Below are 16,375 nucleotides of genomic sequence, written 5' to 3' on the forward strand. Positions count from 1 at the left end.
GTCAACTCTCACCACAGAGTGTTAGTTTAATTTAATCTAAAAACGCCCATCATTGTCAAGTTTCGCATCAAGTTCTTCTCGCGTGTGCGTGATGAGCGCGTGACATCATCAACCTGACCCGTTCGGAGGCTCAGGCCAGGGTCGATTTAGCTCCGGATCCAGGCAGTTGAGCCGCACCGGGTTTTGTCGGCCTCTCCCGCTCGACGCAGTGGGAGGAAGTGGAGCCAGCGGAGCCGAGTGCAGCGCAACACAGCGAAAAAATCGACAAAAACACGGACGATAGCCGCTGCCAAAGAAGCCCCGAAGAGCAGAGAAAGCCGGCGAGGTCGCCAGTCAGCGGTGTCAGGCCGCCCAGCGAACGGAGACTCCGCCGACTCGCACGGAAGCGCTCCCCGAGCACCTCTCGTTGGCTTCCGCAGCCAGCCGCGGGCCACGGCCCCCTGTGCGGGCGCACGAGAGCCCCCCCTCGGTTATTTCGCCTCGGCTCGTCCACGCGGAAGGAAAGCGCTGCTCTCCCCAGCAGCCTGCCTGCTTGCCTGCTCGCCTGGCCGGCCGCGGGCCACTCTTCCCCGGCCGCTGCTTTCTTCTCGCCCCCTCCCGCGCTGGTTCCCCCGGCGACAACGACAACGACGACGACTAGTAGGAGGCTCCCCTGAAGCCGAAGCTCCGAGAGTCGCCACGGAAGCTCTCGGGCCCGTTTAACGCGGCCTCGGAAGCCCGAGACTCGTCCGTTTTTTGGGGAAGTGAAGCTAGCCGACTTCCCCTCCGGAGGGGCACACGTCAACCTGCCGGCTAGCTCGTTAGCTTAGCCCGTTAGCCACGGGGCTAGCTCGCTGTTTTCCTCCCCCCGCCTGGCCAACTTTATTGACAATTGGTTCTCAAGCTAAGGAACGTTGTTAGCATTTAGCACCGGAGCAGCTCCGCGAAAAGCGGCCTCGTCGTCTCCGCTCGCAGTAACTGATCGTCGGGGGAAAAGAGGATTCGGACTAGGAGTGGGACTGCGCCTCGCCTGCTTGCCGTGCGTGCATGCGCGCGCGCGGATTGCGTGGAATGCAAACGAGGCTCGCTGGCTTGTGTTTGCTCGCCGGGAGACATTTGCATTGCGACAAGAATCTGGCGGACGCGGACGCGGGCGAAGGAGCGACCAGCGGCATCCGGAGAACTCCTCGGCGCTGCCTGTGAAAGCACCCGGCTCGCCCGCTCTTCTTCGCGGGGTAGGGGGACGTCGATGCCGCATCGAGCCTGGGGGGCGATCCCTCGGGGTGCTTAATGGGATTAAGAGATCGCCCGTTGAACCTTTGCTGAAGCCAGCCAGCCAGCCGGCGGGCGGCACTATGACACCGTGAAGGCGGCGGCTGCTCACTCACGCAGGCACCCCACCGTCGGCGGCAGCAGCAGCAGCACCACCGCGGCACCACCGCGGCACCACCACCGCCACCAGCGGCTGCAGCAACCGACCGACCCGGGCGGTTGATGGTGTTCCCATCTGGCGTTGTTGGCGAACGAGCCTCGAGCGAGTGAAGATGGCGGATCTGGAGGCCGTGCTGGCCGATGTCAGCTACTTGATGGCGATGGAGAAGAGCAAGTCGACCCCCGCCGCCAGGGCCAGCAAGAAGATCATCCTGCCGGAGCCCAGGTACGCTCCGACCGGCACGTGTGCTCGAGGAGGTCCATTGTTTATTAAGCCGCCGCCGCCGCAGGTCAACTCGGGGCTCCGGTGTGACGTCACTTGTCCCCCCCAAAAAAACGCACGTTGGATATGTCGACTTCCATTTCCCCTTGCGTCAATGTTTACACTTGTCGCATCTGCGTCGGTTTCTTTCGTCAAATCTATCAATATGCGCACGCACAAGGATTGACGGGCTCAAAGATGCGGCCCATCTTGGATGGAGGCTTTTGTCTAACCTCTTTTTTGTCGCTGCTTGTTCACAGACGCTCGCGCGAGTCGGCGAGGAACCCGTTTGTGTATCAACAGAGCCACTGACAACTTTTGGGTTGAAAAGCGAAAAGTTTCGGGCTGCCGGCCAGCCCTCCTACTTTAGGTTTGACGTTTCAAAGCCCTTTTTGGGAAAGCCGTCCAAGCTGGAACTGACCCATCCTCGCGCCCAGGGTTAATCCCGAGCCGGCGTCAGACCGGGGCGCGTGTTGACGGAAGATTAACGGCCAATTATCGCGTCGGCGGCCTGTGACAGGAAGCGCCACTCAATTGCTGCCCATGAGTCATTCACAGCGTTCTAAAGTTCGGTCAAAACAATGGCGACCTCACGTTACCAAATGTGATACCTAAAATAAATACTTTTTAAGAACGCATTCTTATTTTTCTCCGATTTCGATCGATGTGATTGAGCCCGATTTCCGTTCGGATCGGGGACGTTGCTATATTTTCGCTCGGTCTTCTTTGACGTTTTAAGAAAGCGTCAATAAAGGTGTGGAGGCGCGTTGACAAACGAGTCGACGTGGTCCAAGCTCGTTTGCGTCTCTCGTGTCAATATTGAAAGATGACGTCACCCGGGATGAGCGTTGACACAGCGACCGGTCGCTCCGCACTCTTTTGGGTTTGGGCTATTGGCGCCGCCGGGTTCGTCCGGACCGCTCCCTCCTGCGTTGTTGACATTCGATGTCTTGTTTTCGCTAGGCCACAAAGCTAGCGAGAGCGGGTGGAAATGGCGCCCCGTCACAATAAGAGTCCCAAAAATTTATAGTAGAGATATCTCGCTGGACAATTTTTCAAACTTCCTTCCCAAATTGTTAAATATATGTTTTACCATTCCAATAATGATCATTTTCTCCATCTGAAAGAATGCAAATTATGAATCCTATTGTGAAAGGCTTTCCCCCCAAATATGAGATTATTATCGAAACCTTGAAGCCGAAATTGTCGGAATTTCCGCCATTTCTGGCTCGGCACGGTCAACCCCGTTTGGGCACGCGATTTGGACGTGATGCCGACTTTGAGTGACGCGCGGGCAGCGCTTATCAAATATCGCACGGCGCTCATGCACTTCCTGCTTTGTGTCCTCAGCATCCGCAGCGTGATGCAAAAATATCTGGAAGAACGCGACGAGCTGGCCTTCGACAAGATCTTCAACCAGAAGATCGGTGAGTACGTGGCGATGACGACGAGACGAGGGCCCGTCGGGGACATCCTCGCGCAACATTTTGGCGGAAATACGGGCCGCCGACGATTAGAAAAGGAGAACGTAAATATACTATAACATAATCCCCTTTTTAATTATTATTATTTTTATTTCCCCTTTTTAATTATTTTTTTTATTTCCCTTTTTAATTAATTTATTTTTATTTTTTTATGTCCCTTTTTAATTAATGTATTTTTAAATATTTTTTATTTTATTTATTGTATTTTATAGATTTTTTTTATTTATATTTTATTTTTTAAAGTAATTGCTATTTTGGCTTGGTCAGACACTGCTGAACTCTTTGTATCAGCGCCAGATGTCCAATCTATTTGAAGTGGGAGGGTTGGGAGCAAACGAACAAACGCCCATTCACTGCCAACCTGTCGCATCCAATGGATTGGACATCTTTTAATGATGAGACTCATTTCAATTTATGGCAGAAGCGGCAAAAAACCTTTCATCGCCTCTACCAAAATGGCCTCAGGGCGGCCATGTTGGTAGGGGCTACAGTCCCATCAACGCGCTGTTCTCCCAGGGTTCTTTGCTGTTTTTTTTTAATGTTTTCATCTTTTGACCTTTGTCCTGTTATTGCGCGCATTAGCCGCCTCGGCTAACTCTGGAATTTTGCGTTTTTTGGGAGGCAAATTCCGGAAGCCGTCAAATTCTTCCGCTTGTTTTTTGTTTTTTGTTTCGACTCGGCCTCGACGCGGCCCCTCTCCATCTGTCGGACGACGGAGTCGCGTGTTGCCGGGCAACTGCGGTTGCCATGGCGACGGCAGCAGAAGAACGTGCCGATGGAAATGATTGTCGAGAGAAATCGGCAAGGAAGGAAAGAAAGAAAGAAGGAAGCGTGGCGTCTTTCTCCGGAGTTTCCCGTGACGCGCCTCGTAGGGACGGCGCCATCGACGACAAATTTCGCGTCAGGTTGACGCTAACGAGCCCTTTTAATTCTTGAAATATTCTTTTCAGCCATTCCAATATGTCCGCTAATATTCATCTTGGAGGTCTTGGAAGGGCGAAGGAGAGGGTCTTTGATGTTTCGCCTTCCTCAAATCGACCTTTAACCTCTCAAACCCAAAATTGAAGCGCCGCTTCTCACATCTTACGAGTTTGCTAAAGAATCCTTTTTTTTTTCCACTCGTGATTCCTCGCCAAAACATAACAACACACGACCGAAACGTCGTCGCTTTCGTTTGACTCCGTCGGCTATCGTCGTCCTTCCTTTCGCCCACGGAGCAAGTTCTCGCCAATTTTGACCCAGGACACGTGACGTCGGTCAGATGATGGCGGAAGGAGAAAGCTGGCGCATTTCTCACACGCGCTCTCCCCGTCCCCGTGGAGGCAGTCGCCATGGCAACAGCACTTTTCATCTCTGTCGGCGATGTGTGATCTCGTTATTAGCCCCGCCCCCTCCTCCCAGATGAGCGCCGCTCGACATTTTTTGCCGCTTGTTTTGCCCGTAAATGCAATCATGAGGGGTGTTGTTGTCTTTTTTTTTTATGCGTAGCTCCACACGGGTATTTTACTTACTTAGTAACAAGCCAATGAGGTGTGTTACGTTTTTTTCCAGGTTTGTGTGCGTGTTAGTGTGTGTATTTTTTTCTGTAAATGTCTTGAGTTTCCGTCCTTGTCTTTTCTCAGGCTTCCTGCTGTTTAAGGACTTTTGCCTGAACGAGATCGACGAAGCGGTCCCTCAGCTCAAGTTCTACGAAGAAGTGGGTGACCGTCCCCGTCCCCCCGCGAGCGCCGCGGCCCCCCGGGCGCTGACTTTCCGTCCCTCGTCCTCTCGGCAGATCAAAGACTACGAGAAGCTGGACTCCGAGGAGGAGCGACTCGCTCGCAGCCGGCAGATCTACGACGGCTACATCATGAAAGAACTGCTGTCGTGTTCGCACGTAAGCTCGGCCGCTCGAAATTCTCGGGGTCGTAGCGTGACCTTCTGCCAGTTTTGTGATGGTTCCCGCTTTGGTTTTCGTTCCCAGCCTTTCTCCAAAAACGCCGTGGACCATGTCCAGAGTCATCTAGCCAAGAAGATGGTTCCCCCTAGCCTCTTCCAGGTACGGACGCTCTAGTACAGTGGTACCTCGACATACGATCTTAATCCGTTCCGGGACTTAGATCGTATGTCGAGCTTTTCGTAACTCGAGCGGACGTTTCCCGTTGAAATGAATTAAAAACAAATTAATTGGTTCCAACCCTCTGAAAAAACACCCAAAACAGGATATTGGATTGGAAATTTTTTTTTTATTTCTTCTAATTCGCCATCTATTAACAAAGTAACACATAACTAGTGGTTTAATAGTAATAAAATGTGTTTAATAGTAATAAAATTAGACGCATTTCGCGGAGGGTAGAGACAGCGACATACGCGGGGGGGGGTGAGTTTGGGGGGACTTTATCCACGGCAACACACTTGTAACCGAACAAACAAATTTAAATTAACTTGGATTAATATATACAGACACACTCAAACATACGTTTAATGTAACTTTACACAAAACTGAATTCTAGTTATGTCTTTTGTTACCTTCGTTTTCCGGGTTAGTGGTTTGCCACGCCTCCACCCTCACGTTCGCTATCGATGGACTGTTTGCTGTTGTATTGCCTTCAAAATATTCCAAAAATTATGCACACAAATGTCCTCACAATCGGATAATGCACGACCACTTGCCAACGAGAAGTAGTCTTGAATGAGCGATCGCGGGAGCTAACAGGCTAGGGAAGGAATAATTACCCTACCCACGTATTGATTGTGAAGTTTTATTCTGAGAAAGGGTGCCATTGCCTATCGGTGTTGTGTGCACGAGTATACTTCACTACCCAGAAAGCCCTCTTTTTGCGCGTTGTGCGTTTCCTGGTCGAAACTCGTCTGAATAAACCGTTCAGTGCTCGTAGATATCTGTTATACACGAAAGAGATGCGGCAAAAAAGACAGTGCGCTACAATGATAAACAACCTCTCATGTCATGGCCACCTGGCTTGGTCGCATCTCGAAATTTTGATCGTATCGCGGCCGTATTATTTGATCGAAATTTTCATCGTACCTCGAGCATTTCGTAGGTAGAGCTGATCGTAGCTCGAGGTACCACTGTACATCTAATCGAGTTTTCGCTAAGCTAACGCGCTAAGTTGCCCACCCCCCTGACAGCCCTACATCGTGGAGATCTGCGACAGCCTGCGAGGAAATATCTTCCTGAAATTCATCGAGAGGTGAGACCCCGCCGACCACGCGTTAACCGCTAACCACGCGTCAGCCGCTAACATGCCGACCCCGGGGCTCCTCCCCCTCTCGCCCGCAGCGACAAGTTCACCCGTTTTTGCCAGTGGAAGAACGTGGAGCTCAACATCCACGTGAGTGTCGCCTTTGACGAGAACGCGGACGCCGAAGGAGGCTAACGCGAAAAAGAACGGCCGCGCGGCTAGCGTAGCTGCCATTGTTTTGAAAGTCAAATTCGCCTTTGCTTCACGCAGCTGACCATGAACGACTTCAGCGTCCACCGCATCATCGGACGCGGCGGCTTCGGCGAAGTTTACGGATGCAGGAAAGCCGACACGGGGAAGATGTGAGCGTGCGCCGGCGCCCCGCCCGTGGCTCGGCGTTCCTTCTTCACGTGGCCGTCTGCGATTTTGCGCGCAGGTACGCCATGAAGTGTTTGGACAAGAAGCGCATCAAGATGAAGCAGGGCGAGACTTTGGCGCTCAACGAGAGGATTATGCTGTCGCTTGTCAGCACGGGGGTGAGTTGCCGCCGCCGCCGCCTTAGCGTGTTAGCCTTGGCGTGGCGCTAACGTGTTAGCGTGCCTGTGGCAGGATTGCCCGTTCATCGTGTGCATGACGTACGCCTTCCACACACCTGACAAGCTCTGCTTCATCCTCGACCTCATGAACGGTAACCTTGGCAACACACACACACACACACACAAACACACTCACACAATAGGCTTTTACATCACTAGTTCATTGTTGCGATATTTTTTTCCCAGAAAATAGGTTTTATTCTGTTCTGTGTATTTGTGACCTGTTATGGATGAACTGTTTTGGCTACTGGGGACGATACATTTGAAATGGGAGGGGCAAGTTGAAATGGATTAGACGTCTATTACTGTCAACTGTTTATTTTATATATTTTTTCCAACATAAATTTCCCTCTTTTTCTAAGTACGGCAACACATACTTTTTGACTTGGGTTAAGCGGTACTCGGACGTTTGGTCGCCCGGAAGTTTGGTCGCCCGGACGTTTGGTCGCCCGGACGTTTGGTCGCCCGGACGTTTGGTCGCCCGGACGTTTGGTCGCCGGACGTTTGACAACATGACAGAGTTTACTGTTGAAACCAGCTCTCAAAATTATATTCACCCTGGCGACCAAACGTCCGGGCGACCAAACGTCCGGGCGACCAAACGTCCGGGCGACAAAACGTCCGGTCACGGGGTTAAGCTAATGAAAACAATGGAATAGCTCTCTTGAAATCGTGTGAAATAGCCTTAGCCTCGGTGACCTATTATGGCTCAGCATATACACAGTGGTATTGAGTAATAATAAATATGAATAATTGGCGTGTGGTAGGCGGCGACCTTCACTACCACTTGTCCCAACACGGCGTGTTCAGCGAGAAGGAAATGCGCTTCTACGCCGCCGAGATCGTGCTGGGCCTGGAGCACATGCACAACCGATTCGTGGTCTACCGCGACCTCAAGGTAGGCTCTCGCTCGCTCGCCGTCCAGTCGGGGGCGCCGATGCCCAACTGTCTCCGCCCCTCCTCCCCAGCCCGCCAACATCCTGCTGGACGAGCACGGCCACGTTCGCATCTCCGACCTGGGGCTGGCCTGCGACTTCTCCAAGAAGAAACCTCACGCCAGCGTGTAAGGCGAGCGCCGGAACCCTCGCGGGCGCCACGGCCGACGTCCCGCCCACGCTTTGCGTTGTGTTTTTTTTCAGCGGGACCCACGGCTACATGGCCCCCGAAGTTCTCCAGAAGGGGACGGCCTACGACAGCAGCGCCGATTGGTTCTCGTTGGGTTGCATGCTCTTCAAGCTGCTGCGAGGGTGAGCTAAATTACCCACCTTTTTGGGGCTTTTTCAAATGTACAGTCGTATCTCTACTTATGAAATTCATTGCTTCCAGAATTTTTGGAATATTTTGTAAGTACAGCAGTACAGTGGTACCTCTACATACGATCTTAATTCGTTCCGGGACTGACCTCGTATGTCGATATTCTCGTAATTTGAGCGAACGTTTCCCATTGAAATGAACTAAAAACAAATTAATTGGTTTCCTATTCTCTGAAAAAACACCCAAAACAGGATATCGGATTGGAAATTTTTTTTTATTTCTTCTAATTCGCCATCTATTAACAAAGTAACACATAACTAGTGGTTTAATAGTAATAAAATGTGTTTAATAGAACTAAAATTAGACTGATTTCGCGGAGGGTAGAGAGAGGGACATAGAAGGGGGGGGGGGTTCTTAGGGGGGACTTTATCCACGGCAACGCACTCGTAACCGAACAAACAAATTTAAATGAACTTGGATAAATATATACAGACACACACAAACATAAATTTAATCTAACCTTACACTAAATTTAATTCTACTTTTGTTTTACATTTTGATACCTTCTCCTGGCCGGCCTGTTTATGTTATATTACAATTCACCGGTGCCAAAAGTCTCCCCCGCTCGCCCCCCTAGGATTTCATAAAGAGCAAGCTTTCCACAATACTAGTGTCCTACGAGTGCAATCAGTGGATTGTCGTCAGGTGCTTCTTGCAGCCCAACCCCCGTTGCTTCAAGTTTGTCAGTCAGCTCGGTCGGTGCTGGACGGCTTGTGCAAAAACCTGCCGCCACCCACGTTGGCCCAACCCCCGTCTATTCAACTTTGTCACCTATGTCTGTGCTGGATGGCTTTGCAAAGCCATCCCTGCCTGGTGTAAACTGTCAAGAGCCAGTCCAAGACTTTTTCTGGACCTATTGAAAACATTGACCATCAAAACACAGACTTTTGACCCATTTAAGAGCGCCTTGATGAATGATATTTCACCCATTTCATTATACACAGTGGTGTATGATGACAATAAAGGCTTTTGATTTGATATTAAGGCGTAGCATCCCATAAGACTAGGCTTTCATTTTAAACTATTCCACAACTATTTCAGTGTTAAAATACGTCAACATAGGGAGAGCGACCGACCGATGAGGAAAACCATTTTCTAGCCTTTCCGGTTTGAGCCACTTTTCTGCCAATATTTTTGACTTGCCGCCAGCCATTTCCTTATGCCTAATTTGTTCTACAATTAGTATTTTACATAAGTACACAGTGTCTGAAGACAGAGGAATATTAAAAATATTTGGCAGATGGTAATTCATTTTTTGTATAACCACATTTTTTTAAATATATTTACCTGGTTGGCTCTAGCATTGCTGCAACTCGCATCTCTTGATACTTTTTCGGGGCTTAAACCAGAAAAAAACAGGCTAACCATAAAATCTCCTGGGGTTTCTTGCCGGGAAAGCGAATCCTGGACTCTTTTTTTTAGCATCAATAAATTTGAGGAGATGCGAGTCAACCCGCCATTTTTGATCTGGACGCCATGTTTTGTTGCAAACTAGGTGTGCAGAACTAAAAAGTGCTGTTTTCCCCTCCCTCCTTCCCCGCAGGCACAGCCCGTTCCGGCAGCACAAGACCAAAGACAAACACGAGATTGACAGGATGACACTCACCATGGTAAGAACGCTTTGGCCGAGTTTTGACTTTCCTCGCCGTCAATTGACCTTTTGCAAAAGCTCCACCCCCTAAATTACAATCACTAAGCCCACAAGCTTGGTGTCTCCAGATCTAAAATGGTTTGTTTTGAAGGAATTTCTGTGCCACGTCCTCCAGATTGAGGCAAAGCAGAGGGTTATATTGAAAATATGTTTCAAAATTTGAAGCAAAACTTTCAAGACAAACATATGCCTCAACAAAGCATAGTGTGGAGAGTGGCTGTTTGACCTTTGACCTCAGCATGCCCATAAATAGTTCTGATAATGAAACAGCTGTACTTAGACGATGACACCTAGTAAAATATAATATTCAAAAACAGTCACTACAACATTTATATCCAGTTTTAGGACTGCTCTCGCCTCCAGTATAGCATTTTTATGCAAGACCATTTGCTAGTTAGCCTTAGCTTACTCTTACCTTAAGACACGTGTGTCAAAGTGGCGGCCCGGGGGCCAAATCTGGGCCGCCGCATCATTTTGTGTGGCCCGGGAAAGTCAATCATGAGTGGCGACTTTCTGTTTTAGGATCAAATTTAAATGAAGAATATAGATGTATATTAAATTTCCTCATTTTCCCCCTTTTAAATCAATAATTGACATTTTTAATCCATTTTTTCTGTGTTTTTAGTTCAAAAATCATTTTGTAAAATCTAAAAATATATTTAAAAAAAAAGCTAAAATAAACATTGTTTTAGATCTATAAAAAACTGAATATTCAGGGCTTTTAATCCAGTTCTTTTAATCCATTTATAAAATAAAAAAATCTAAATATTATATTTAAAATGGTCCGGCCCACGTGAAATCATGTTGACATTAAAGTGGTCCACGAACCAACCCAAGGTTGACACCCTTGCCTTAAGAAAACATGTCTCTATAATGTTTATTTTGGAGACATTTAGCTGGGAGTGCCACCGATTGCTTAATTTATTAGAGTCAATTTGTTAAGTTTTATGAAGGGAAAGTGTTTGATTTAGTCATAAACTTGAAGAACGCGTCATTTTTGCGTACGTACGCGTTCTGCACGTGCGCATCCGTGCCAAAGAGGGAAAGTGTGATGTTTGTCTACGGACGCCAATCCGATTGCATGTAATGCTTTAATCTGGCTACTTGATCTGCTTCACTCTTTAATCCGCCCGCGGGGTGGTTGAGGGGGGGTAAAAATAGCTCTCCAGTAAAAAGCTCACGTGACGAACGCTCTCCCGGTGTGAAGAAAAGCCAGCCATTGACTCCTCTGCTCTGCTTTGGTTTTTTGCCCTCAGAACGTGGAGCTGCCAGACTCCTTCACCAGTGAACTGAAAGAACTTCTGGAAGGTCTCCTGCAGCGCGACGTGGCCAAGAGGCTCGGCTGCCAGGGACGGGGGTGGGTAACGCACACACACACACACACACACAAACCCGCCGCCGTTGCCTCACTCCATCGTTGACCAGATGCGTTTTTTTATGGGGATCCCGCTATCTGACATCATAGTGTGTTATTATAGAGCTCTGGGCATATTTTTCCAACTAAAATATATATATACTTCATAAAAAATTGTGATTTAAAAAAAATAAAATCATAAATTCTCTGGGGCCCAAGCATCATATGTAATACTATAATATCTCAATCTAATATAGTAGTTAGTCAAAATTAGTTCCGACGTCTAATGCTATCTATGGCAAACGGTGATTTACACAAGTGCACCATAGGTTTGCTCAATTTTGAATGATTTTGAATGCAAAAAGGGGTTAAACATCCTTAATGAAGGAAGTCAGTTTTAAAAGGCAGCAAGCTAAATCCTCCTTTTTGGGAAACGACGCCCTCGCGTGGCCACTTTGGAACTGACATATTTGCGTGTCATCTGTGCGTCCCTCAGAGCATGCGAAGTCAAGGAGCACCCGTTCTTCAAGGGCATGGACTGGCAGCAGGTCTACCTGCAGAAGGTGAGCCTCCACCACGTAGAGTGGCGCCCCCTTCTGACGAGACTCGCTCACAACCGCCGTGCATTTTTTTTCTTCATAGTACTCGCCGCCGCTAATCCCACCCAGAGGGGAAGTCAACGCCGCCGACGCCTTTGACATCGGATCCTTCGACGAGGAGGACACCAAGGGCATCAAGGTAGGCCCGCCGGCGTTCCCGGGTTCGAATCCCAGCGCCCGTCCCCCGACCGTTTGTTGGCCGCGTAGCTCCTGGACAGCGACCAGGAGCTGTACAAGAACTTCCCGCTGGTGATTTCCGAGCGCTGGCAGCAGGAAGTGGCCGAGACGGTCTACGACGCCGTCAACTCGGACACGGACAAGAACGAGGTCCGCAAGAGGGCCAAGAACAAGCAGCTGGGACACGAGGAAGGTGAGGGAGGGTCTCCGCCCCACGCCTTTGAAACCCTTCTACACGCTTGGGGGTCTCCAAAGTTATTTTTGCGTCCGCCATTTTGTTTTCCAGACTACGCCCTGGGGAAAGACTGCATCATGCACGGCTACATGCTCAAGTTGGGGAATCCCTTCCTGACTCAGTGGCAGCGCCGATACTTCTACCTTTTCCCCAACCGAGTGGAGTGGAGAGGCGAGGGCGAGTCGCGGGTGAGTCGCCGCCGCCGGCCGTCGGTTCGAGCGAGCGAGCCAGCGATCGTTCGGGGCGTCCGGTGCCGATGCCTCACTGTTTTTGTTTGTGTGTGATCGAACGCGCGAAGGAAACGTGGCTGGCCAAACACTTGACGCAGCTGAAAGACTCGGTGAGTGGCGGCCATCCCGTAAAGGCCGGTAGACTCCGCCCCCTCCCCCTCCGAGGACGTCACCCGTCCTTTGTCCTCTTGTCGTTTTCGCCGCCTCTCGCGCAAACGCCCGACGACACGGGTTCGCCCGGCACCGCGCGCTTTTCCGCTAGGCTAGGCGAGCGCGCCTTTAAATGTCAAACTAGCGCCAAGTCCACGACCAGTAAGCCGCGCAACGTCGCGGCTCTCTCCGGCTTTTGCCGCGCTCTGCAACTGAGGTAGATCTGGTGCAAAAGTTGCCTGGGAAATATTTTCCAACCTTGGCAAAAAATGATTTGTTGCCTGGAATATGGTTCCCATGGAAACAGGTTCGACCTCTCCCAGTCAGTGATGAAATGAAAACTCAGAATGGGGTTAGCCGCTAATGCATACCTGTCAACTTGTACATTTTTCCCGTATTTTATACCATTTTTGATCATTTCAAATTGTGTACGCCGTATAACAACTTTTGTCTGGCATTTTTTTGTAAGACCGATCTGATTTGGGCTCTAATCTGGATCTTGGTCTCTTGTAGCAGACGAAAACATCATCGTGGACTGCTAATATTGTCATGCTTTAAGCATGATATGCGCATGCGGATTCCCCTTTTTCACTATATAGATATAGCGCGTCAGCAAGCAATGTACGTAGTAGACCAGGGGGTGTCAGACTCGGGTTGGTTCGCGGGCCGCTTTAACGTTTTTAGATATAATATTTAGATTTTTTTTTAATAATGGATTAAAAGAACTGGGTTAAAATCTCTGAATATTAAGTTTTTTATAGATCTAAAACAATGTTTATTTTAGCTTTTTTTAAATATATTTTTAGATTTTACAAAATGATTTTTGAACTAACAACACAGAAAAAAAATGATTAAAAAAATGACAATTATTGATTTAAAATGGGGAAAATCAGAAAATCTAATATACATCTATACTCTTCATTTTAATTTGACCCTAAAACAGAAAGTCGGCACTCATGATTTACTTTCCTGGGCCACACAAAATGATGCGGCAGGCCAGATTTGGCCCCCGGGCCACCACTTTGACACATGTGACGTAAACAGTCAAGCTGTCAGCGTCATACAGCGACATCTACCGAATCTTGAATTTAGTGCATACTGATTGGTACACTTTGGGGAAAATGTTCGACTTTTAATGTGTGTAAATAGGAGCCATGTTGCATTTGTATGGTTGATTAGCATTTCATAAGGGGAATTTCAATCATTAATAAAGGGAGAAATCTGCCCATGTTGACAGGTATGCTAATGCTATAAAAAGATAAGATTTGAAATTGGTCCGCCCGACCCCAACGGACTCAAAGTCCCTCCGCCGGTCTTTCGACGCCGAGCGACTTTTGCACCCGACTATCTCCGCACGCCGTCCGGTTAGCTTGGCGCTAAGCTAGCCCCGCCCTGCCTGGCGACGACGCTTGGTGACGCTGTACCTCTTTTTGTGTCTCAGCAAAACCTTCTGACCATGGAGCAGATTGTTTCCGTGGAGGAGACGCAGATTAAAGACAAAAAGTGCATCCTGCTGCGCATCAAAGGAGGGAAACAGTTTGTGCTGCAATGCGAGGTAGCGTTCGTCGGCGCTCGCATTTTTCTTGCTGGCCTCTCGCCACCGGTGGTGACTTTTTTTTTTTTGTCTTTTGTCTCGGTCGGGAAGAGCGACCCCGAGTTGGTGCAGTGGAAGAAGGAGCTGACGGACGCCTTCAGCGAGGCGCAGAAGTTGTTGCGCCGCGCCCCAAAAGTCATCGGCAAGAGTCGCACCGGCGGCGTGGTGGAGCTCTCCAAACCCCCCCTCACGCACCGCAACAGCAATGGCCTGTGAACGCACCAGACGTATGATTTGCGTTCACACACACACACACACACACACACACACACACACACACACGCTCTCACACACACACGCACACACATAAATTGCGACCAATGGTAGTTTTCGGGTTCTCGTGGAGCGGAAGCAGCATGTGAAGAACTTTTGCATGAACCCCGTACCCCCCGAACACCCCCCTACCGTACCGAGGACCCCCAGGGGTGGGGGGCCAGTGCCCCCACTGCCTCCCCACACGTGACCCAAAGTGCGACAAGTGCCAATGCGGTCTCGTTTTTTTTTTTTTTTTTTTTTTTGAGGAGGAGGAGGAGGTCCGAACATTTCGTGGCCGACAGACTCGCCTCCGATTGGCCGAGAGTCCCAAGATGGCCCGGGACAAGGGGGGCATGCAGTGGGGTTAGTGTCTATGTATATATATTTATATATATTTACATATATATATAAATATGTGTTCAGTGTTTGCATCCACTTGCTATGGAAAAGGAAGCAGTCAGGAGCGGGTCGGGACTCCGCCCACTCCCCTCGCAAACAGGAGTTGAGGTCTCAAGGGGGCGGGGCACATCCACATTAGCTACGCTAAAGACGCCGCGCAGGAAGGCTCATCCTAGAATTGCAGGGAAGGTTCTACACGAGTCGAGGAAATTCGGGTTTGAGAAGACCGGGGCCGGACGCCATGTTCCGCAACGTTCCGATGTTAAACGTGACTCCTCCTACATTCCCAGAATCTGTCGCTTGAAGCCACGAGCCTTCTGGCCTTCAATTACCGACCTTGTAAAACGTTTAAATAGGATCTCCTCGGGTGCCAAGAAGGTTTTGGAAGAACGTCTCAGAAGGTTTTAAAGCTCTGGAGTGTTCCTCGCCTGGATTATCTCCAGCCAATCGCAATTGAGGAGTCGGTGGCATTTAAACATTCCGGAAAAATATTCCAAGATGTTCTAAATTCAGGAGGACGAACATTCTGACAGTTATTTAATGTTGGAAAGTCCTAGACTAGAACGACTTAGGAAGAGGACCGCATTCCAGAAAATGGACGTTTTTACAATGAAGGCAATGTTCTGCAGAATGGGGGGAGCGAGGAGTTGACCTTTGGTGACCTTGGGGTGTTCCACAGGGGGTCACTTTGTTCCGCATCATTCCTGAATGAAATTTGTTCCGAATCCTTGAAGGTTCTCGAGCCTCGTGAGTTTGCGTCGCCGCTAGCTTTGGGGAGTTAGCCGCGTTAGCGCTCGCTCGCTAGCTAGCTTGTTGGTCAGGGGGGTGGCGGTGGGCGGGGCCGAAGGTCGTCTTTTTTTTGTTTGTTTTGTTTTTTATTTTTTAAATCATGTTTGCGTTTGTGCACCTTTTTTAGCACCATGTGCTAACTCGCGACATTCAATGTGCCAAACGAAGGGACGGCGGCGGCGCCCACGGACCAGACATAAACTGTGAGCCGTCGAACCGCCGCCGCCGCCGCTCGCCACTTCCCGTTCACGCCGTTCGGACGTCACCGGAGCGCGGCGACAGACGAAAAAATCAAATTGTAAGTCAATCCGAGAAAGAAATATATGTGTATAAGAAAGCTTTAGGTTTATTTAAAAGATTTCGTGTAGAGAAAGAGCAGGGATTAAAAAAATGGGGGAATTTTATTGTGATTTTTCTTTCAAATGTTTGTGGTGAACAATCTTGCACATAAAAAAAAAAAACTTTGAAAAGAAAAGCTGCCTCTGCTTTTTTTTTTCGGGGATCATCTCGTCGTCCTTCGTGGACGGACGCGACTCAAATCTGTGGACGGACGGTCTACTGCTATGTTTTGTCCTTGCAGGGAGGGTTGCCAGATGACGTCTCCAGTCCAATCGCACCAGTAGCACCAGTAAAAAGCAGCCTGATTGACAACGGCCCATTCAAAGTTAAGATATTTCCCTAATATAACTACTTT

The 16,375-nt window shown here is 49.2% G+C and overlaps 1 protein-coding gene across 1 annotated transcript; it reads left to right on the forward strand.

Annotated features, from left to right (window-relative positions):
- The first annotated feature begins 132 nt into the window (after nucleotides 1-132).
- Nucleotides 133-16,156, forward strand: grk3 (G protein-coupled receptor kinase 3). The gene is made up of 21 exons (XM_077623662.1): nucleotides 133-1,636; nucleotides 3,023-3,099; nucleotides 4,779-4,852; nucleotides 4,931-5,032; nucleotides 5,120-5,194; nucleotides 6,286-6,347; nucleotides 6,437-6,488; nucleotides 6,609-6,700; nucleotides 6,775-6,874; nucleotides 6,948-7,026; nucleotides 7,702-7,832; nucleotides 7,903-7,997; nucleotides 8,074-8,181; nucleotides 9,792-9,858; nucleotides 11,156-11,256; nucleotides 11,750-11,816; nucleotides 11,896-11,991; nucleotides 12,060-12,222; nucleotides 12,316-12,452; nucleotides 14,086-14,199; nucleotides 14,290-16,156. Exons 1-21 carry the CDS (start codon nucleotides 1,524-1,526, stop codon nucleotides 14,452-14,454), a joined length of 2,070 nt encoding a protein of 689 aa, XP_077479788.1. The 5' UTR covers nucleotides 133-1,523; the 3' UTR covers nucleotides 14,455-16,156.
- Nucleotides 16,157-16,375: the final 219 nt, after the last annotated feature.

This window comes from Stigmatopora argus, chromosome 16 (assembly GCF_051989625.1).
Source record: "Stigmatopora argus isolate UIUO_Sarg chromosome 16, RoL_Sarg_1.0, whole genome shotgun sequence".
Lineage (NCBI taxonomy): Eukaryota > Metazoa > Chordata > Actinopteri > Syngnathiformes > Syngnathidae > Stigmatopora > Stigmatopora argus.